Consider the following 22797-nt stretch of genomic DNA (forward strand, 5'->3'; position numbering starts at 1 on the left):
GCACCCAAGTATCTTGAAAAACTGGCCTTAAGTCATTGCTGAAAATGGGCAAATAAGGGGCCTGGGCTGGTGTCCTGTGTTCTGTGGCACAGGTTAGAGGGTTTCCTTTTGCTTTTCTCTTCCTTTGGAAAGAAGCCTGGGGATGAAAGACACTAAGTCTTTGTCTATACTATAAGTTTAGGTCAAATTTAGCTGCGTTAAATTGAATTAGCCCTGCACCCATCCACACAATGAAGCCATTTACTTCGACATAAAGGGCTCTTAAAATTGATTTCTGTATTCCTCCCCGATGAGGGGAGTAGTGCTGAAATGGACATTGCCGGTTCAAATTAGGGTTAGTGTGGACGCAATTTGACGGTATTGGCCTCCCAGAGCTATCCCACAGTGCACCATTGTGACTGCTCTGGACAGCAATCTGAACTTGGATGCACTGGCCAGGTAGACAGGAAAAGTCCCGTGAAGTTTTGAATTTCATTTCCTGTTTACTCAGTGTGGAGAGCTGATCATCATGGGTAACCATGCAGTCTGAGAATCGAAAAAGATATTTTTATTTTTATTTCTTGATTTTCATTTTATATTATTTCATTTAATATTTGTATTGTATTTTGTTTGATACAGTAATTATATTAGTACAATTATTTAAATTTTCTAATTTTATATGATCACAAAGAGAGGATTTTTTTTGCAAAAATGTTCCATCAGAATTTTTTTTTCAGGTCTACATTTTATTCTTTTCTTCTTTAACATTGGTTAAAAAACATTAATTCTTTCTCTCCCATTTTGTTTGTGGCTGTCTAATCTGCCATTACTAATCCTTATTAACTGCTGAGTGAGGACCTGATCCTGCCTAGTGCTAATTTTACAAACTGGAATAATTCTGTTCAGTCTGAGCCTTCTCTTGCTGAAGTCAAAGATAAAATTTCCACTGACTTCAATAAGGTGACCAAGTGTGAAAAATCGGGATGAGGTTGGGGGGTACAGGAGCCTATATAGGAAAAACACCCAAAAATCAGGACTGTCCCTATAAAATTGGGACATCTGGTCACCCTAGACTTCAAGGACGGGATCTTTTGATTTCAACACGTTGACACTGGTAGCTCACTCGCCAGGTTTCGGTTTCAATCGCTAGACGTTGGTAAATGTCACAGAGACACTGAAACCAACAACATAAATGATTGGTCACAGATGGCATTAGCACAGCCTCCCCCGCGCCGTGCGCCAGCAGAGATGGGAGTCGCCGGCCCTGTGGCCAGGCAGAGACCCTCCGCTCCGAGCTGTCACTGGGGTGAGCGAGTGGGGCAGTGACAGTCGAGCTGCACAGAGCTCCCTGCACAGCCGCGGGGCTGGGGATACCCATCCCTGGTGTCAGGTGCAAGGCACGGGGCAGGCTGCAGTCCTGGCAAGACAGAGCAGAGATCCCCCCCCACAGGCTGGGCTGCGAGGAGAAGGAAGAGTCTGTGGCCGTCAGGGAGGCCACCTTAGTACTGGATGGCTTTTGCCCATCAAGGGAGCCATTTGGGGAGGGCTCCCCAGGAGCTGGAGGGTCATTGTCCTCCTCCTCCTCCCAGCTCTGGCAATGGATCTCTGCTCCACTGGGCTAGGGCAGCCAACTTCCCTGCCCCTTGCACCTCGGTGGTGCAAGGAGCCACCAGTGTCCTAATGCTCAGTGCTGGGTGTTACCCGAAATTGGGTCAGCTAGTAAGCTTAGGGAGGACTAATGACCCACCAGAGTTTGGCAGAAAGCAGCACGTTTATTATATTGATAACTAAGCTCAAAAGAAGGGGAGAGGGGAAGGTTGTCATACTCACACTCGTATACTCATGCTTCCAGGACAGGCATGGCAAGTGTCTCACGGCACAGTGATGGATGGTGTGATGAAGGTAGGTCTTCCCGAGGCACGATGGAATGCAACATAGTGAACCACTGGCCAGGTGGTCCTGGCGAAGGACCTCCACAAGAGGTACAAGTTTATGAGTGCACTGCTGAGCACATGGCCCCTTCCCCTTTTAAGGACCTGCTCATCATGGCCTGAGACTAGAGATGACTTGGCTGCATCTGGTTGGTCACACTCCACCTCAGCCAGTGTCCATGCAGTGTCCATGCATTGGGTGCGTGAATGCTGCCTAATTAGAGTCCCAGACATCTTGTCTATCTAGGACCTCTTCTGATCTTCCAGCTGTTTAAGCAGTCCATTCATCCCACAAGCATTCCAAGAAGGAGGGATCGGGGAAAGCCACTTCATAGATATTCAAAGAGGGAGAGGAGACAAGTGGCGGGTGCGGGAGAGTCTAACAGACCTTTTGAGCATACCGGTTATACACAGCATACAGATCACTGCTGCTCCGACAACACTGGGAGCCCCTGCAGCCCCGCTGTAAGCGCTGCCTGAATCCTGACCCCACCCCCACCCCACTCCCTGCTGAATTTCCTGCAACTGTAAAAATTAAAATAGTTTAAAATGGAGGAAGGGGAGAAATTAATAAAAATCAATATTAGTAGTGACAACTTGAGGGGGAAAGTATTCTGCCAGGCAAACTTATTGCCAATCTTTCCTCCCCTAGCACTGAGCTCAGCAGCAAATATCAGATCTGCTCTACCTACAACATGTCCCTAACCCTCTCCACCCCACAGCGAGGTCTGTGCCGGAAAGAAAAGTAAAATCATGTGTATAGCACCTAGGAAAGCTTCAAGTGCAATGTGGGATACCCTGGGGTTTGACGAGTTTGACTTGGGAGATGTTGGTTCAGTTCCCTTCTTTGTCACAAACTCTTTGTGTGACCTTCGGGCCAGATTTCAAAAGCTCTTCAGGTACTTAAAAATATACAATGGTGCCTGAGTAGGTACAGTACCTAACACCCATGGATTTCAAATCCCACTATGGGTGTCTCTGTCTTTAGGTGCTCAAACACCTCTATAAATCTGCCCCTCTGGGCATCAGGTCCCCATTTGTAAAGCAGGAATAGTAGCATGTCATGGGACAATGGGAGGATGGATACATTCAGTAGAGTGAGGTGCCCAGATACCACGGTGATGGGGGCCAGATAAGGAACTAAGATAGCAGTGACCTGACAGGTCTTTCCTTTTTCCAAATTCTGTCGTTTTGCTTTGGGTTGGGAGTTTGAGAAAGATCATTGCTCAGTTCCCCTTGGATTCCGTTGGAATCAGTTATGTAGCACAATTATATTGCTTCAAAAACCTCGAGCTTCAAGAAGCAGGCAGGAAAAGGCTGGTTTAACTTTAAGGTGGGTCAGTCGCAAGCCATAATCTCTGTTATCACCTCCTCACTCACCAAGATCCAGGTTATTCAGTCCATCTTTGCCTCCCACCACATCCACGTTCTTTCATTTACCAAGTAAATAGAACGTCAGAACCTAGAAAAGCTACTGGGGCTCCGTTGCCATATCTGTAACTTGCCCTGTGCATCATACCCTCTGCCAAATGGGGAAAATCTTCTCCGATTTGTTATATAGCCTTCTGTGGGAAGGTGCAATCTCCTGAGGCACCTCTGCTGTGGAGAATGTAACAAGCAAGGAAAAGTTGATATTTGGTTTACTTTTAGAAAATTTCAGTAGAGTCAAACTTCTAGTCTCAAAGGGAAAGTCACCATTTTATGCACTCTAATCCTAAAACAAATCTCTCTTTTTATTGAATGAATGCTATGGTGACTGTCAAGAAATAATGTATGAATTCTAAATATTACATCTGAGATATTTAGAGCTGACTGAGTGATTTAGACTTTGAGTTCCCATCTAATTCCCTGAGGCAGCTTTGGAAATTTCAGCATAGTTAGCTGAGCTTGCACTTTCTCTAAACAAACCTCCTATTGCCCTCAAAAGCACAAAACACAGGTACCCAGTCCCCATCCAGTAAGCTTACTCAATCAGTTCAGGTAACACTTTAAAAAGTGTCTAAGTGATTTAGGAGCCTAAATCTCATTTTCAAAAGTTTTTTAGTTTCTAAGGCTTAGCAGCTTAGGTCTTCACTGAAGGTCAACAGGTCTTAGGTTCCTAACTCACTTTTGATGTTTGCTTAAGTGTTTTTGAAAATGTTACTGGATTGTTCATCAGATAAAATGCAGGGACAACAATGTGCTTCACTCATTTAGGCTTTAGGGATTCAGAAATGGATAATGTACACAATAAACATCGAACTCTCATGACATTGCTCTGAGAGTTTGGCACCTAACTCCCTTAGGCTTCTTGGAAAAGCCTAGACCATGGAAGCATGAAGATTATAAAGTGTAAAGCTTCTTCCCAAATCCCTGACAAGTTTCTAGTATAAGTATAGGTTTCCCCCATCCTTTCATGTATTTATACCTGCTCCTGTATTTTCACTCCATGCATCTGATGAAGTGGGTTCTAGCCCAAGAAAGCTTATGCCCAAATAAATTTGTTAGTCTCTAAGGTGCCACAAGGACTCCTCATTGTTTTTGAAGTCTATAAGAGGGGCTCAGCGAGGGCGCTATTTGGCTGAAGGATGCCTGGAAGGAGCATTTTAACACTGAGCCACAGTGATGTGTGTTGCTGTAATGTGCTGAGCCTGGCAGTGTTTGTTTGCACTGTGCTCTGAACCTTGAAATGATTGATGTGTGTCCCCGAAAAGTAACACATTGTAAATCACTTTTTAAAGCAGCACTCGGTAAACTGACCAAACTGACATTGCTGAGCACTAACACAAGACGCCCACAAAAGTGTGTGTGTGTGTGTGTGAGTGAGTGAGAGAGACAGAGCATGAGTTGGGAAAGTGTATGTGTTGGTGGAGGGGAGGGTGTATGTGTGAGTGTAACACTTCTGCTCCCCTGAGTTGGCAGCAACAATGGCTGGGTTCAGTATCCAGGGGTTCCATTTCAATAATGCAGTGCAAAACCAGCTCGAGCCCCCACCCAATGACCTAAGACAATTACATACCACCCCCCCCGGGCGCCTCTAGGAGGCAATACTTCCCCTCTCGCAAGCACAGAGTCTGAGTGTAGCAAAATCCTTTTAATAAAGGAGAGAAACAATGCGGCATTACGTTGGGGAAACGCCATAAACAGGATTCATAACACAGACCATGAGCAAAAGACCCACCTCCAAGTAAGTTTGGCAGTGTCCTTTTCCCCTCAGGGTCTCAAGTCCAAATCATCCCAAGTCCAAACAACCCAAAAGTCTCTGTCCCTGGTCAGTGCCGCCCCAGAGTTCAGAAGTTCATCTGCAGAGATTTACTCCCCCAGCCTGGATGGAATTCGGGGGGGGGCACACGGATTGTTATGGGCACCTTACATGGGCCGAGGCCAACTGCCCACCTCTCTGTGGAGGTCTTCTGCAGCCTTCACCACAAACAGTTCTGCTCCACCAGCCGCTCCACTCCACTCCTCCAGCCGTCCCCGCTAACTGCTCTGTGTTAGGATATAGATATTCAGACCTGTCTGCAAAGGCCTATACCTTAAGAATTTAGGTGTATTCTTATCACTTAGCTAGTTATAGAGGTATAAAAGAAAGAATAAGAAATCACTGTCTGTGTAGTGGCCTTCTCTTACTGTGACAGTCTGAGGCCTGGTTCTTTAGCAGCCATAAACTGGGAAATGTATGGTCACGTCCTCACATTCCAAACTAGTCATATTAAAATAAGGCAATCTGGAACTGTTAGGAAGGTGATTCGATCTATCACCTCCAGAGAAAAGAAAGAGCCTAGAAATATAGTTTGATAGTTTTCTGTCTGGTAAGAACTCACTTAACAATAGACACAGCTGGAGAACCCTTATGTCTGTATAGATGTAGTTGTGAAATCCTTACTTCTGTATTGTTTTGTATGTTTATTTACATGGTCTCTGTCTGGTTCTGTGATTGTTTCTGTCTGCTGTATAATTAATTTTGCTAGGTATAAACTAATTAAGGTGATGGGATATAATTGGTTAGATAATCATTGTGACAAAGTTCCTCCTCTACCTTGGTGGGTCCTGCGCTTATTGGCGGATTTGCTCACCTCAGTGATCTTCCCCTCTTGTGCAACCCACAGTTTGGGTCAGCTCCTCCTGTATCTGATCAGGAGTTAGGAGCTTTGGGGGGGAACCCAGGTTCCAGCCCAGGGCCCTGTGGATCACAGCTGTCTATAGTGCCTCCTGTAACAGCTGCATGACAGCTACAACTCCCTGGGCTACTTCCTCATGGCCTCTTCCAACCACCTTCTTTATCCTCACCACAGGACCTTCCTCCTGGTGCCTGATAATGCTTGTCCTCCTCAATCCTCCAGCAGTATACTCTCTCAGTCCCAGCTCCTCATACACACTCCTTCTCTTCTGGCTGCTCCCTGCCTGACTGGAGTGAGCTCCTTTTTAAACCCAGGTGCCCTGATTAACCTGCCTTGATTGGCTGCAGGTGCTCTAATTAAAGTAGCTATCTAGAAAGATCTTAATTGTCCCCAGGTGCCTTGATTAACCTGGAGCAACTGCCATTTGGTTACCAGGGTCCTAGGGATCTGTTTAGCCTGGGGCTAACATACCTCTTTCTCAGTACTTTACTGTAGCCATCTGGCCTTGCCCCATCACAATGTGTTACAATACGTTAGGATTGGTTAGGTAAATTTTAGTAGAATGATTGGTTAAGGTATAGCTGAAAATATTACTATATAAATTAGGGGCAAACAGGAAGTAAGTTGGGATTCGAAAATAAGGAAAAGGAACTTAAATTTAAGCTTGCTGGAAGTTCACCCCAATAAACATCGAATTGTTTGCACCTTCGGACTTCGGGTATTGTTGCTCTCTGTTCATTCGAGAAGGACCAGGGAAGGGTGAGAGTGAAGGAATAAGCTCTCTAACAATCTGCTCCACAAACTGTTCCATGGGCTGCTCCATCAGCTGTCCATGAACCACTCCAGCTGTCCCCACAAACTGCTCAGCTCCACTCCACTGCGCTCACTGCTCCAAACATCCTGCAAACTGCTCTGCCAGCCACTTAGCAATATATCATCAGGCTCCCCCCGTAGTGAACACAGCACTCAGTGAGCTTGGCTCAGTAGCTTCAGCTCTTAGTGATTTCAGCCTGTAGTCGGGGAGCCCCACTGCTGGTGCACCCTTGGCCTAAAGTGAATTCAGCTAAGCAGCATTTAGCTAGATTCCTAATGGAATCAAAATTAGCTTTGCTATTCAGCAGTGGAGAGAGAAGAAGGTGCAATTGGTGCTCCAGGCCCTCAAAAGGGGCCCATACCATCAGGTACACACACCAGTCTCCAACCTTTCTCAATTCACCAGGTTTTGGAACTCATGTCCAGTGGTGAGCTGGGGCCAGTTCACATTGGTTCACAGGAACCGGCTGTTAAATTTAGAAGCCTTTTTACAACTGGTTGATCCAGGACAACTGGTTCTAAAAAAGCTTTTAAATTTAACAAAGGCTCAGGCAGCTGTCCACCTGGCCCCGGCCCCGGCCCCAGGTCCCGCCCCTTCCTCCTCTGAACAATCAGCCCTCTTTCTCCTCCTTCTCCCTTGCTTCCCGCGAATTAAATGTTCACGGGAAGCCTGAAACAACCAGCAGACAGGTAAGCTGGGCAGGGGGGGAGGACGCAAGGAGGGGTCCAGCCCGGCTCTGTGGCACTGGTCCCGGTGCTGGCTGAGCGACTCAGGCCCAGCTCAGGGAGTCAGGCCCCGCAGCGCTGGTCCTGGTCCCAGCTGAGTGACTCCAGCCCAGCTCGGCCCAGCTCAGGGAGTCGGGCCCTGCGGCACCAGTTCCGGTGCCGACCGAGCGGCTCTGGTCCTGCTCAGCCCAGCCTGGGCAGTCGGGCCCTGCGGTGCTGGTCCTGGTGCCGGCTGAGTGGCTCAGGCCTGGCCTGGGGAGTCCAGCCCCAAGACGCCGGTCCTCATCGTGGCCGAGTGGCTCCGACCTGACCCAGGGAGTTGGGCCCCGTGGCGCCGGTCCTGGTCCCAGCTGAGAGGCTCCAGCCCGGTCCGGGGAGTCGGGTCCCTCGACGCTGGTCCCTGTGCCGGACGAGCAGCTTCAGCTCGACCTGGCCTGGCCCGGGGAGTCGAGCCCTGCGGCGCTGGTCCTGTCCAAGGAGACCTGGCCCCAGCCCCAGACAGTGTGGTAAGGGGGCAGGGAGAAGGGAGGGGGTGTTGGAAGAGGGCAGGGGAGTTCGTTGGGTTGTGGGGGGTAGATAGGGGTCGAGGCAGTCAGAGGGCAGGGAACAGGGAGATTGAATGGGGGCAAGGGACCCGGATGGGCAGTCAGGAAGTTGGATGAGGTGGGGGGGGTAGTCAGGGACAGAGAGAAGGGGTGGTTGGATGGGGCAGGGGTCCCAGGGGCCCTCCATAATGAGAGGAGAGATTGGATGGGGCGGCAGGGGGCAGTCAGGGAACGGGGGTGGATGAGTCAGGGCTCCCCAGCAAGGTGTCAAGAAACAGTGGGGGTTGGATGGGGCATGACTCCCTCATGAGATGAGGAGAAGGGAACTTGTTGATATTTTAGCATCTCATCACTGCTCATGTCCCTCGTCTAGCAAGTGCTACTCAGTTGATAGTGAGACCCTCTGTCATAAAATCATTTCATAGTCCCTCATTCACATAATTAGAGTAACAACACTTTATTCCTCCTGCCCCAATAACAGAGAAATTGGGGATCCCACAGCTGTCAAAGTGACCATTTTAGGCTGCCATGGGCTATGCTAGGCGGAGTGGGTGTGCCTATGCAAACAAGAGCAGCCCCTGAAATTCTTTTCCACACTCACCATAATTCACCACTAGATGTCAGGGGAGAGCTCACCTTGACTCTGCTTACATGAGTGAGAGAGAGAAAGAGACCAAGTGTGAGTTGGGGAAGTGTGTGTGTTAAGGGAGGGGAGGGGAGGGTATGTGTGTGTGTGAGAGAGAAAGAGACCGAGTGTGTGTTGGGGAAGTGTGTGAGTTGGGGGAAAGTGAGTGTGTTGAATGCTGTTTCTTTAAGTATAGCACTCACTAGCCTGAACACTTGCTCAGACAGTAGCCAGAAGCAACCAGTCCAGGTGCCCCCCAACCCCACACTCCAGCTCAGCAGAGATAGTACCCCGGCAGGGAAGGGGGACATCCTGACATCAGCCCCCTCTTCCCTCCCTGGCTTTGCACAGCACATCTTTCTTTTCCCCACTCCCCAGCAGCATCCCACCCTGCCTGCCTGCTGCTGTGATCCTAGTGCCAGGGAGAGCTGCATTCTGTGATTCCCTCTGAGTTCTCCCACAGCCTCCTCTCCCCACAGACCAAGGAGACCCAGTCCCTCCCCTGTAGTCCAGGCAGGAGTGCCTTTGCAGGGAGCTGGCATGCTCAGCTCGGCAGCAATTTCAACACTTTCTGGGGCTTTGAAAGGGGAGGGGCACATGCCTGCGCAGCTGGATGCAGGGCAACAGAGTTGAAAACGGTGAGCAGAGCATTCAGAGTGAACATTGTGGGATACCTCCGGAGGCCAGTTTCAGTAATGTAACGAATTTAGTATCTTCACTGACATGTCTCTGCAACTACATTACAAAAAGCTCTATGCCTCTCCTTGAGGTAGAATTATTTTCTTGGCAAAGAAGAAGGGTTGTGTCAGTGGGAGGGGCATTGCAGTGTGCACATCACCACCATTTTGTCAACAAAAAGCTGCCTTTTGTCTACAAAACTGTGTAGTGTAGACAAGCCCTTACTCTAGCCCCGTGACTCTCAACCTTTCCAGACTACTGAACCCCTTTCATGAGTCTGATTTGTCTTGCACACCCCAAGTTTCACTTCACTTAAAGACTACTTGCGTACAAAATCAGACATAAAAATACAAACATGTCACAGCGCTCTAGTACTGAGAAATTGCTTCTTTTCCCATTTGGCCTGTATGAAATTTTAGTTTGTACTGACTTTGCTAGTGCTTTTTATGTAGCATGCTGTAAAACTAGACATATAGCTAAATGAGTTGATGTACCCACTGGAAGACCTCTGTGTACCCCCCAGGGATACACATACCCCAGTTGAGAGCCACTGCTCTAGTCCCCTTCAGCTCTTTATTGAACATTGGCTGATTCCTCTCAGGTGGGCTCCATCTCTAATCAGGGCTGGCTTGGCCCCAGGGTCTCCAGCCCAAGGGCATGTGGCCCTGTCAGAGGCAAGGATACGCTGGTACAGTTAAAGTGGTGCAATTTCTATGTGTAGCCAAACCTTGACACATTTATTACTCACACTGGTTATGAAGAGGATAGATAACGGGAGGTATGACAACAAAAAGGACAGAAAGAGAAGACTTAGTTTAATTCTTTTATAACAAGATGCTTTTGGTAATAGATACACAGTAATTGGGGTCACCGAGAAAACGGTAAAACATGAGAAGAAACTGGTGGGATACATCACCTGAAAGTGGAAGAAATTCTCTGCGCATTGGTTTGGCTATAAATGTACAGGCTGGGTTTTCCCATAAGAGGCTGATGTTAGGCACCCAAATCCTATGGACAGTGAATGGGAGTGGGGCACCTAACACCTTTAGGTCCCATTATCAATTACAACTGGACATGGTGGAGCAGACAGTGCTCTGGACTAGGACTGTGGATAGTTGGTTTCTTTCCCTGTCCCTGTCGCTTGCCCACTGAGTGACTCTGGGCAGGTAACTTCACCTCTTTTTGCCTTCATTTCCCAGCTATAACATGAGGATAAGGTTGTGGAGCTAAAGCTAGAGTCACAAAGCTTCCTCTTTAGGCTGAATCCCAGCATCCAGCCTCCTGGGATTCACAAAATCCTGCTCAATTGCCGGCAAACCCGTTAGGCAGCCAAATGTTTGCAGTAAAAGGGGTGTAGGCCTCTATGTCTCTGCCTCTGGACATGCCCCTTGCAGCCCCACATCAGGCACTTGGATGCCAAAGCCACAGAGTGATGCCCAGACCTAGGGAAGATAGGCATTCCCCTGCCTGACTCGGCTGCAGGGCCCAATCTAGCAGGCGAAGTGCCCAGATGTTTTTGAAAATCCCACTGGGCCCAAGTATCCTGAAAAACTGGCTTAAATTGTTGCTGGAAGTGGGCAAATAAGTGGCCTGGACTGGTGTCCTGTGTTCTGTGGCACAGGGTAGAGAGTTTCTTTTTACTTTTCTGTTCCTTTGGAAAGAAACCTGGAGATGAAATACACTAAGTAACAAAAGTTAATTATACAGTTGTCTAACATTGGAGTTCCATAGTGCTGTTACATCTCAATATTTTATAATGTAGGTTTTATATTTTTGTATGTGCATGTGTGTGTGTATAGAAGTATCTCACCCTACAATGAATGGGTGATCAACATTCCGGCTGAGTCCATTTTCCCACACCCTGTCACTGAACACAATCTTCTCTCATTGTCTGAACTTAGAACAACCACAAGTTCAAATCACCCACCAGTTTAGTAGTACCCTCTTGTGGGATCTCACATAGATCTCTTAAAACCTGTGCCTCCATTCTTTTTCGGATCTGTCTGTCTCCACTTTCTCCCTGAGCTGTGACTCTGTAAGAGCATGACATGAAGGTCAAGGAATCTAATGGAAACACGACCCTGGACTACAGTAGGCTTTGGCTCAGGCCCCAAAACAGCCCGTGCCATATCTGTTTTATTTTAACCTAAGGATTGTGATCAGTTAGCATTATCCAAACATGGATTTCCTGCAAGCTTTCCTCAGGGCCTCCTTAACCTCTTTGTTTCACAGGCTGTAGATGAGGGGATTGACCAGGGGAGTCAGGACAGTGTAGACAACAGACAGAACTTTCTTGATGTCTCTCAGTGTATTGGTTGTTGGGAACATATAGGCAATCAGTAGAGTTCCATAATACATGGTCACCACAATGAGGTGGGAGGAGCAAGTAGAAAAGGTCTTTTTCCTTCCCGTGGTGGAAGGGATTCTTAGGATGGTCACAATGACGCAGATGTAGGACATCAAGGTAAGTAGGAACGGGACCACTGAGAATATCAAGCATAGTGTGAAAACCAAGATTTCCATCAGCTGAGGATCATTGCAGGAAATATTTATCAGGGGGATAAGATCACAAAAGAAATGGTCAATATCTTTGGAGCCACAGAAAGTTAACTGGGATATTGACAAAGTTATTATGCCACTACATAGGAAGCCACCTATCCAAGAGCCAGCTGCAAGCTGGAAGCAAGACCTGCCACTCATTCGGGCTGCATAGTGCAGTGGTTTGCCTATGGCTAAATACCGATCATAAGACATCACCGATAAGAGAAGGCATTCGGTGGCAACCATAGAAGCAAAGAAATAATATTGTGTGAGACATCCACTGAATGAAATAGTCCTAACCTCAGTCAGGAGACTGGCCAGTATCCTAGGTAGGATGGTGGAGGTGTAGCAGGTCTCCAAGCACGACAAGTTCCCCAGGAAGAAGTACATGGGTGTGTGAAGGTACTGATTGACTGCAATTAGCACCACAATGAGGATGTTCCCGGCCATGGTTGCAATGTAGACCACTAGAAACAGCAAGAAAAGAAGGATTTTCAGTTCAGGGAGATTGCCGAATCCCAAGAGGATGAATTCTGTGATGGACGTTTCATTTCCCTGTTCTCGATTCGCCATGGCGTTTGCCTATAGGAAAGAAAATTAACTCTGTGATATAAATGAACAACATTCACGCAATAAAATGGCAGTATTCTTTTCATCATCTCTCTCTGCTGGTTACTGGAACAATAACTGAGTGGAGAATGATGGCTAAGGGAGTGGAAATGCTATCTCTTGATCCCTGGGACAGATTTCATCTATGAGTAGACTGCAGGTTAAACAAAATGTTAATCTCTCTGGAAACACATGTAATAACTTGAGAGATGTCATCATGCATTCAAATACTATACTAATGGGGCCGAGATACAACATAAACACAGATAGATATTGGTTTAAATAGTCACACATTTCACTTCCCGGTGTATCAAAGCAGAACTATGTCTTCTTATAGATTGGACTTCCACTGGCAGAAAGGGTCAGGATTTTGTATTTTAGAGGAAGCCACAACAAAGAAGCAAACCAAGCAACTAGGACTGGGATTTGCAGTGGTTGGTCAGCCAACTTCAAGTGAATTGCACTGGAAATGGGCTGCCTAACTCTATTAAACCTATTTGAAAAATTTTATCATCAGATAAATACCTGTCCTTCCCTAGGACAATATTTCGTTGTCCTGCAATTGGAACATTTTGTTCTCAATCAACAATTTTTTTCCCATTAAAATTGCAAATCAGAAATTTTTATCAGCTCTACATTTTCTTATTTTCGTCTTTATCTTTGGTTAAAAAAATGTATTAAATCTCTGTCTTGCTTTGTTTAAGACAGTCTAGTCTGCCACTATTAATTCTTATTAACTACTAAATAAGGACTTGATCCTGCATGGAGTTATGCATAGCATGAATTTTACAAATCGGGAATAATTTTGTTCAGTCTGAGCCTTCTCCTACTGAAGTAAAAGATAAAATTTCCACTGTCTTCAGAGATGGGGACCATTGATTTCAATGGAATTTGGACAACTAATGCCTTGAGCCTTCTTTAAAATGTATAGCTCGATTTGACTGCTTTGATTTCAATCGATAGACATCGGTAAACGTTGATATCAGCTAACACATTGAAATCAACAACAGAAAATATCGATAACAGGTGGTGTCTGTGCAGCCTCCCCCCATGCCTTATGCCCGCAGAGATGGGTGTCACCGGCCCTGTGGCTGTGCAGGGATCCCTCTGCCCCCAGCTGTCCTGGGGTGAGTGAGTGAGCAGTGACAGCAGAGAGGCTGAGGGCTCCCTGAATGGCTGAATTGCTGGTGACACCCATCCCTGCAGGCGCAAGGTGCAGGGCAGGTTGAAGTCCTGATTGGCCAGAGCCAAGACCCCCAGCCTTGGCTGTGATGGGATTTTTTGTTCCCAATAATAGCCAAATGAGTCAGATGCTGGGCAGAATCAAAGGTCTTTGATACTTCATTCAATTCAATTCAATTCAATTCAATTCAACAAGGCTTTATTCAATGTGCACAAAGGGAGAGCCTTTGGTACAAAAATCAGCCAGAGTCCATCCCTCCAGTAAGGATCCCCTCCCATTGCTATTTTATAACACATGGCTGTTACATAACAAGTTACATAACACAAACCTCTAACCAATCATATTTAACTTTTCTATATATGGATTTGTTCATCACATGCTAATACTTCTCCACTCCACATGTTGAGCTCATTCTCCTCCCCTTGGCCTTTTCTAGAATCTTCCTAGGGTGGTGAGCCACAGCATGCTTCTTTATTCATACGTACCTTGTAAATCACATTTTGTTTAAAATGAACGCAAGCATACCCTTCAGCTGTGAGGTGGAGGATGAGTCAGTGTCTTTGGGGAAGGCCACCCCGCTGCTGTATGGCTTCTGTCCATGGATGGAGCCATTCAACTGGGGTGGCCTCTGCCATGACCTGGAGCTCATCATTCTTCAAAACTTTCTTTTTCAGGGTAACAATTCTTGTGGATAGGGAGAAGCAGTAGAGGTGATATATCTTGACTTTAATAAGGCTTTTGATGCTGTCTCGCATGACCTTCTCATAAACAAACTAAGTAAATTCAACCTAGATGGAGCTATTATAAGGTGGGTGCATAACAGCTTGGAAAACCATTCACTCAGAGTAGTTATCAGTAGTTCACAGTCATGCTGGAAGAGCATAATGCATGGGGTCTGGATCTGGTTCTGTTCAATATCTTTATCAATGATTTAGATAATGCATAGAGAATACATTTATAAAGTTTGCAGACGATACCAAGCTGGGAGGGGTTGCAAGTGCTCTGAAGGATAGGATTATAATTCAAAATTATCTGGACAAACTGGAGAAATGGTCAGAAGTAAATTGAATTAAATTCAATAAGGACAAATACAAAGTACTCCACTTACGAAGGAACAATCAGTTGCACACATACAAAATGGGAAATGACTGCCTAGGAAGGAGTACTGCGGAAAGGGATCTGGGGGTTATAGTGGATCACAAGCTAAATATGAATCAACAGTGCAATGCTGTTGCAAAAAAAGCAAACATCATTCGGGGATGTATTAGCTGGCATGTTGTAAGCAAGACACAAGAAGTAATTCTTCCACTCAACTCCACACTGATTAGGCCTCAGCTGGAGCATTGTGTCCAGTTCTGGGTGCCACATTTTAGGAAAGATGTGGACAAATTGGAGAAAGTCCAGAGGAGAGCAACAAAAATGATGAAAGGACTAGAGATCATGACCCATGAGGAAAGACTGAAAAAATTGGGTTTGTTTAGTTTGGAGAAGAGAAGACAAAGGGGATATGATTTCAGTTTTCAGCTACATAAAAGACTGTTGCCAAGAGGCAGGAGAAAAATTGTTCTCCTTAACCTGTGAGGATAATACAAGAAGCAATGAGCTTAAATTGCAGCAAGGGAGGTTTACGTTGGACATTAGGAAAAATTTCCTAACTGTCAAGATAGTTAAGCACTGGAATAAATTGCCAAGGCAGGTTGTGGAATCTGCATCATTGGAAATTTAAGAGCAGGTTTTACAGACACCTGCCAAGGATGGTCTAGATAAGACTTAGTCCTGCCATGAGTGTAGGGGACTGGACTAGATGATCTCTCAAGGGTCCCTTCCAGTTCTATAATTCTATGATTCTCCTCCACCTAACAACACTTGCCATGACCGTCTGCTCCACTGGGTTAGAGCAGCTGCCTTCCTTTCACCTTTCATCCTGGTGTCTTGGACCTCTCGGCAGTGCAGAGAGCCACCTGTATCTCTGCTATCACTGCTGGGAGCCCCTGGAATCCCTGCTGTCAATGCTGCCCTAGCCCTGACCCACACCCTACCTCCCACTGAATTTTTCTGCCACAATTAACATTAAGAGTTAAAAATAGAAAAAAAACCCAATAAAAATCAATATTAGTCATCAAAATTGCAAACAAACAAATAAAAAACCCCAGTGAATTCTGCCGTCTACTCATATCCAATGTTTCCTCCCCTAGCTCAGAGCACAAATATTGGCCGTGTTGTACCCACATTATCTCGTTAACCCTCTCCATGGCCCAGCAAGGTCTGTGCCAGAAAGAAAAGTAAAATCTTGTGTGTAGCAGCTAGGAAAGCTTTAAGTGCAATGTAGGATCCAGTGTTTGATGAGTTTGACTTGGGAAATGTTGGTTCAATTCCCTCTTTTGTCACAAACTCCTTGAGTGAACTTCAGGCCAGATTTCAAAAGCTCTGCAGATACCTAAAATATACCATGGTGCCTGAGTTGGTACAGTACTTAACACCCATGGATTTCAAATCCCACTATGAGTGTCTCTGTCTTTAGGTGCTGAAATACCTCTATAAATCTTTCCTCTGGCTGTAAGGTCCCCATCTGTAAAGCTGGGATAATAGAACCTTATGGGGTGAAGGGAGGATAGCTACATTCAGTAGAGTGAGGTGCCCAGATGCCATTTTGATGGGGGGCAGATAAGGAACTAGGATAGCAGTGACCTGACAGGTCTTTCCTTTATCGAAATTCTGTCATATTGCTTTGAGTTGGGAGTTTGAGAGAGATAATTACCAATTCATCTTGGATTCCGATGGAATTAGTTACCTAGCAAACTTACATAACTTCAGAAACCTTAAGCTTCAAGAAGCAGGGAGGAAAAGGCTGATTTACCTCTAAGGCAGGTAAGTCACAAGCCAGAGTCTCTGTTTTCACCTCCTCAATGAGCTTGACATGGACCAGGATCCAGGTTATTCAGTCCATCTTCTCTGCCCATCTCATCCACATACTTCCATGTTCCCAGTAAAAGGAACATCTTAACCCAGAACACCTACTAAGGCTCTGTTGCCTTGTCTGATAAAGTGCCCTGTGCCTCATACCCTCCATCAAATGGGGAACGTCTTTTCTGATTCATTATATATCCTTCTGTGGCAAGGTGCAGTCTTCTGAGGCACGTCAGCTGTGGGGAATGTAACAGGCAAGGGAAAGTTAGTATTAGGTTTATTTTTAGAAAATGTCGGTAGAGTCAAACTTCTAGTCTCCAAGGGAAAGTACCGGAGAGGGAAGAAACTTCTAATCCTAAAACAAATCTCTCTTTATTGGATGAATGCTATGGTGAATGTCAAGCAATAATGCATTAATTCTAGATATTACATCAGTGATTTTCAGAGCTTCCTGAGTGATTTAGGCACTGAATTTACATCTATTTCCCTTAGGCAGCTTTGAAAATCTCAGCATAGTTAGCTGAACTTTCTCTTTCTCTAAAAAACCTACTGGTGCCCTCAAGAGCATGAAACACAAGTACCCAGTCCCCATCTAATAAGCTTATGCAATCAGTTCAGGTAACATTTTAAAAAGTGTCTAAGTGATTTAGGGGCCTAAATCCCATTTTCTAAAGTATGTTAGTTACTATGGCTTAGCAGTCTAAGTCTTCACTGAAAGGTAACAGGATTTAGTCTCCTAAGTCACTTCTGATGTTCGCTTGAGTGTTTTTGAAAAAGTTACCTGATTACTAGTCAGATAAAATGCAGGGAAAAGAAGGTGCTTTACACATTCAGGTTGGGATTGTCAGAGGGGATAATGTACCCCATAAACACCCATCTCCCATGGCATTGCTATAAGAGTTTGGCACCTAACTCCCTTAGGCTTCTTGGAAAAGCCCAGACCATGGAAGCATGAAGGTCAGAGACCTGCGATTATAAAGTGCAAATAGTTTCTTCCCAAATCCCTGACAAGTTTAAGAGTTATGTGTATCTTGAATGACAAAGCAATTCTAAACATAGAAAATCTTGTATCATAACTAGAGGTCTCTAATTGGTCTGTTAGGGAGTTTGATAACCAAAAGAACAGTATTGATTCCACCTCGTAAAGGACAGTGTTATACATTCACTCTAGCCAATTCATGGTCTGATTTGGGAACAGTCAATATAATCCTTTCAGTTGTATATATTGCAATATATTCTGCAACTACACCCCAAAACTGTCCTTTTTCACCATGTAGTTTCTGACATACTGTCACTTCTTGCTCTGAAGGAGTTTTTGTTCCAGCCTTAAGAGAAGAATACAAATATACATTTAGTTCTGAAAGCAAAACAAACTAGAAGACTGTCAGAAATGTTCTAGTTATTACTTAGACCCAGTCTACACTAGTCTGTTATTTCTGAATTAGCCAAGTAAATTAAAAAAAAAAAAATTCTGTTCACATGACCAAACCGGCTTTTTCGATTTAAAGGGCTCTTTAATCTGATTTTTTTATTCTACCTCGGCAAGTGAAATAATGCTTAAATCGACATTGCAATCCTGGGTTAAAGGTATTGTGGAAGCAATTCAATGTTATTGCCTCCGAGAGCTATCCCAGAATGCTCCCTTGTGACCGCTCTGGACAACACTCTCAACTCCGATGCACTAGCCAGGTGGGCAGGAAAAGCCCCGGGAACTTTTGAATTTCATTTCCTGATTGGCCATCATCAGTACAGGTGATAGTCAGCACAGCCCACCCTCACAGGCCACCATGCAGAGTCCACCATCACAAGAGATCACACAGTCCCAGATTCACAGACGAGCTCCAGCATGGTCCAGACAGGAGGTACTGGATCTCATCACATGTTGGGGAGATGAGTCTGTTATGGCAGAACTATGTTCCAAAAAAAGGAACACAAATACATACATTAAAGTCTCCAGGTCCAGGATGGAAAGAGGCTATCTAGGGACACAGAGCAGTGTCATACAAAAATCAAGGAGCTCAGGCAAGCGTACCAAAAAGCCAGGAAGGCGAATGGGTGCTCTGGGTCACAGCCCCATACATTCCACTTCTACCATGAACTCCATGCAATTATGAGGGGTGATGCCACCACTACCTCACCACTGTCCATGGACACCTGCAAGGGGGGAGTTGCACGGAGTGAGGAGGAAGAGTCATTGGAGGATGAAGAGGAGGAGGAGGACAGTGCACAGGCTGCAAATGGGGAGTCCATTTCCCCCCTTAGCCAGAAACTATTCTTAACAGTGGAGCCAAGAGCCTATCCCCACTCCCAAGGTGACCCTGGAGAAGGTACTTCTGGTGAGTGACAGCCTGATCGGGGCCACATTGTGGGTGGGTGTCAGGGGTAGGTTGTGCGAAGTGGTCATCCCAGAGAGCCCGCAGGCCCTCCTTTTATATGGCAAACCCACCAGGCATTGCTTGCTATGGGAAAGGAGGCCCAGCAGTTTGAAAGCATTGAAATGAATGTAGAAGAAGCAGAACCCTGCATGCCCCTAGGCTGCCTGCAAGCTGAATTCTGTTGCCTGGCCATGTGTGATGGCTTACTCACACCAAAGTGTCCCCTTTGTTCTCTGAAATGAATCTTTTAAAAGACTACCCTCCCTTTTGCTCCTCCTGTAGGTGCAAATGTTTCAACATGGCCTCTATCTACTCTGTCTCAAAGGCTGGTCCAGTTTAGAAGGCAGAAAATATGAGCTCAGGATGCAGGGCCGCCCAGAGGATTCAGGGGGCCTTGGGCAAAGCAATTTTGGGGGCCCCTTCCATAAAAAAGTTGCAATACTATAGAATACTATATTCTCATGGGGGCTTGGGGCAAATTGCCCCACTTACCTTCCCCCCCCAGGCAGCCCTGTTGAGAGGACACATTCGCAGTGCTCATGCAGTCCTCCCACACTAATAGGGCTCAGCTGAATAAGTGGAGGCAAACAATTGTGGAGTCCCATAAAGCATTACAGGAACATGATGAGAGCAGGCAGGATGCTATGGTCAAGCTCATGGGGGAGCAAACTGACTTGCTGCCCTGTATGGTGAATCTAATGCGGGAAAGGCAGCAAGATCACAGACTGCTGTTGCAGCCTCTGTATAACCACCCTCCCTCCTCCCCAAGTTCCACAGCCTCCTCAGCCAGATGCCCAAGAACATGAGGGGAGAGGCTACAGGGACCCACACACTCAATCCCAGAGGATTGTCCAAGCACCAGAAAGCTGGCATATGTGAAATTTTGATTTGGTTTCTGGACTTGTCTCCCTCCTCCTCCACCCCCCTAAACCAATACCTCCCCTCCCCCAGCCTACCTTCTGATTTCTCTCAATGTGTTGTGCAACAAATAATAAAGAACAGCTTTTAAACAATTTTGACTTTATTTCCTTTCATATATATAGGGGGCAAGTAACCTCAAGAGAAACAAACACAACTGTCACACCGTACCCTGGCCAGTCATGAAACTGGCTTTCAAAGCTTCTCTGATGCTAAGTGCGCCCTGCTGTGCTCTTCTAATCACTTTGTTGTCTGGCTGTGTAAAATTGGCAGCCAGGCGAGTTGCCTCAATCTCCAACCCCGCCATAAATGTCTCCTCCTTACTCTCACAGATATTGTGGAGCACACAACAAGCAGCAATAACGTTGGGAATATTGGTTGTGCTGAAATCTAACCAAGTCAGTTAACTGCGCCAGCGCCCTTTCAAACATCCAAAAGCACATTCTACCACCATTTTCCACTTGCTCAGCCTATATTTGAACTGCTCCTGACTACTGTCCAGGGTGCCTGTGTAAGGCTTCATAAGCCATAGCATTAAGGGTTAGGCTGGGTCCCCAAGGATAACGGTCGGCATTTCAACATCTCCAACAGTAATTTTCTGGACTGGGAAGTGAGTCCCTTCCTGTAGCTGTTCAAATAGACCAGAAATCCTGAAGACATGAGTGTCAAGCATCTTTCCTGGCCATGCCACATTGATGTCAGTGAAATATCCCTTGTGATCCACCAGTGCTAGCAGTACCATGGAAAAGTACCCCTTGTGGTTTACGTACTGGCTGCTCTGGTGTGCTGGGGCCAAGATAGGGATATGGGTTCCGTCTATCGCCTTGCCGCAGTTAGGGAACCCCAGGGCATTAAAGCCATTCACAATGATCTGCACATTTCCCGAAGTCACTACCCTTAATAGCAACTGGTCAATGATTGTGTTGGCTACTTGCAGCATGTCATAGCATTCCTTCTCAGATCTGAACCTTAGAGTTCAGAAAATGAGATACTAGCACCTGAATCCTCTAAGCTTAATTACCAGCTTAGATCTGATAGCGCTGCCACCACCCCAAAATATAGTGTTTTGGTTCACTCTAACCTCCCCAGCCTTCCCTGGGGACCCCAAAAACCCAGGTCCCTTGGGTTCTTAAAACAAGAAGGAATAAACCATTCCCACACCTTTCCCCCTCCCAGATTTTCCCTCCCTGGGCTATCCTGAGAGATACTGATCCAGCCTCTTAAATCACCATACAGAGAAGCATGTCCCTTCCCTTCCACAAAGAAGCAAAGAGATTCAAGGAAAACAAAGAGAGATTCTATTTCTCCCCCTCCCGTCTCCCCCCCCCAACTGTCCTGGTGAGTTATCCCAATCCCCTGGAATAACACAAGGGAAACAAGGAAAAAAAATCAATCAGGTTCTCTAAAAAAAGAAATCTTTTAATAAAAGAAAGGAAAAAGTAAAGAATTATCTCTGCAACTTTAAGATGTAAATATTACAGGGTCCTATAGCTTACAGACACCTGAAAGAGACTTTCCCCCCAGTACCAATGCAAATCAAAATATTCCCAGCAACTACACATATAAAAGTTAACCAGCCAGATCCACAATCGCAAATAGAGTAAAACAATCAAAAAGCTTAAACTGCCTATTTTTACTTACTATTTGAAAAGAAACTTAGAGAGCCTGTAGTAACGTCTGGTCTCTCTCAGACCCTATGAGAGAAGAACACACAATGGACAAAGAACACACACAAAAGCTTCCCTCCGCCCAAATTTAAAAGTATCTTGTCTTCTGATTGGTCTTCTGGTCAGGTTTCCCGTTCCCTGCTTGTAACCCTTTACAGGTACAAGAGACATTAACCCTTAACAATCTGTTTATGACACAGCACTGCAGCCTCTACAGTAGGTTTGCCCACTCTAAACTGATTCCTGACTGACCGGTAGCTGTCGGGCTTTGCAAGCTTCCACAGTGCTATGGCCACTCGCTTCTCAACTGTGAGGGCTGCTCTCATTATGGTGTCTTTGCTCTTCAGGGCAGGGGATAGCAAGTCATAAAGTTCCATGAAAGTGGCCCTACGCATACGAAAGTTTCTCAGCCACTGGGCATCATCCCAGACCTGCAATACTATGCGGTCTCATCAGTCTGTGCTTTTTTCTCGGGACCAGAATCAACGTTCCACTGCATGAACCAGGTCCTATACCACCATACTCTCCCAATCACCACATGCCATGCATCTAGGAATATTTGTGTCTATGTCCTCATCAGTTTAGTAATCACACTGTCTTCGCTTCCTCGCCCGGTTTTTCAGGTACTGCACATACTGTTGGATAATGCACTGGGTATTTACAATGATTAAAACTGCAGTGGAAATCTGAGCGGGCTCCATTCTTGCCGCAGTATGGCGCTTGCATGGGTAATCATGGAAAAAGGATGTGAAACGAGCTCTTTGGTTCAAGATGGCAGATAAAAGGTGGCAAATGGTTGTCTTCTGTAGCTTTCACGGAGTCAGGAACCTCGCTAGAACTTCAAGAGTGGGAGAGCAGAGTTTGCAGCAGAAAATGGAGCAGAGTTTGTGGCAAAAGCTGTGCAACTCTGTTCACGAAGGCCGAAAAATGGCTGGGATTTGTTACCGTCTGTAGCTTCCATGGGAGCCCAGGACAGACAACATGGAAAAAGCGGAGGAAGAGGTGTGGATCTGTTCACAGTAGCCAAAAAAAGGCAGGAAATGGTTAGCTGAAAGAGTACATAGAAAGACGAGAGAACATGCAAGGTGGTACCAGGAGACAGGCAGTGCACCGTGCTGCACCATCTGCTGGCAGCATGGCGTCTACTGTAGCTTTCACGGTGAGAGGAGCAAGTGATGGCACACACCCAGAAAAACCTGA

At 46.0% G+C, this 22797-nt stretch overlaps 3 protein-coding genes across 3 annotated transcripts in view; 1 reads left to right on the top strand and 2 right to left on the bottom strand.

Annotated features, from left to right (window-relative positions):
* Positions 1 to 22797, top strand: part of LOC127032870 (translation initiation factor IF-2-like) — a 322179-nt gene that overhangs the window by 276021 nt on the left and 23361 nt on the right. The gene's annotated exons all lie outside the window — the stretch shown is intronic.
* LOC127032834 (olfactory receptor 10A7-like) overlaps positions 10278 to 22797 on the bottom strand; it is a 59779-nt gene continuing 47259 nt past the window's right edge. Inside the window, exon 3 of the mRNA XM_050920438.1 lies at positions 10278 to 11614. Coding sequence (XP_050776395.1) covers positions 11567 to 11614 — 48 coding nt within the window. The 3' untranslated portion in view covers positions 10278 to 11566. The remainder of the gene's footprint in view (positions 11615 to 22797) is intronic.
* LOC127032863 (olfactory receptor 1020-like) lies at positions 11543 to 13084 on the bottom strand. Its single transcript, XM_050920457.1, has one exon. It carries the CDS (start codon positions 12509 to 12511, stop codon positions 11624 to 11626), a length of 888 nt encoding a protein of 295 aa, XP_050776414.1. The 5' UTR covers positions 12512 to 13084; the 3' UTR covers positions 11543 to 11623.

Source organism: Gopherus flavomarginatus, chromosome 12 (assembly GCF_025201925.1).
Source record: "Gopherus flavomarginatus isolate rGopFla2 chromosome 12, rGopFla2.mat.asm, whole genome shotgun sequence".
In the NCBI taxonomy this organism is placed as follows: Eukaryota; Metazoa; Chordata; order Testudines; family Testudinidae; genus Gopherus; species Gopherus flavomarginatus.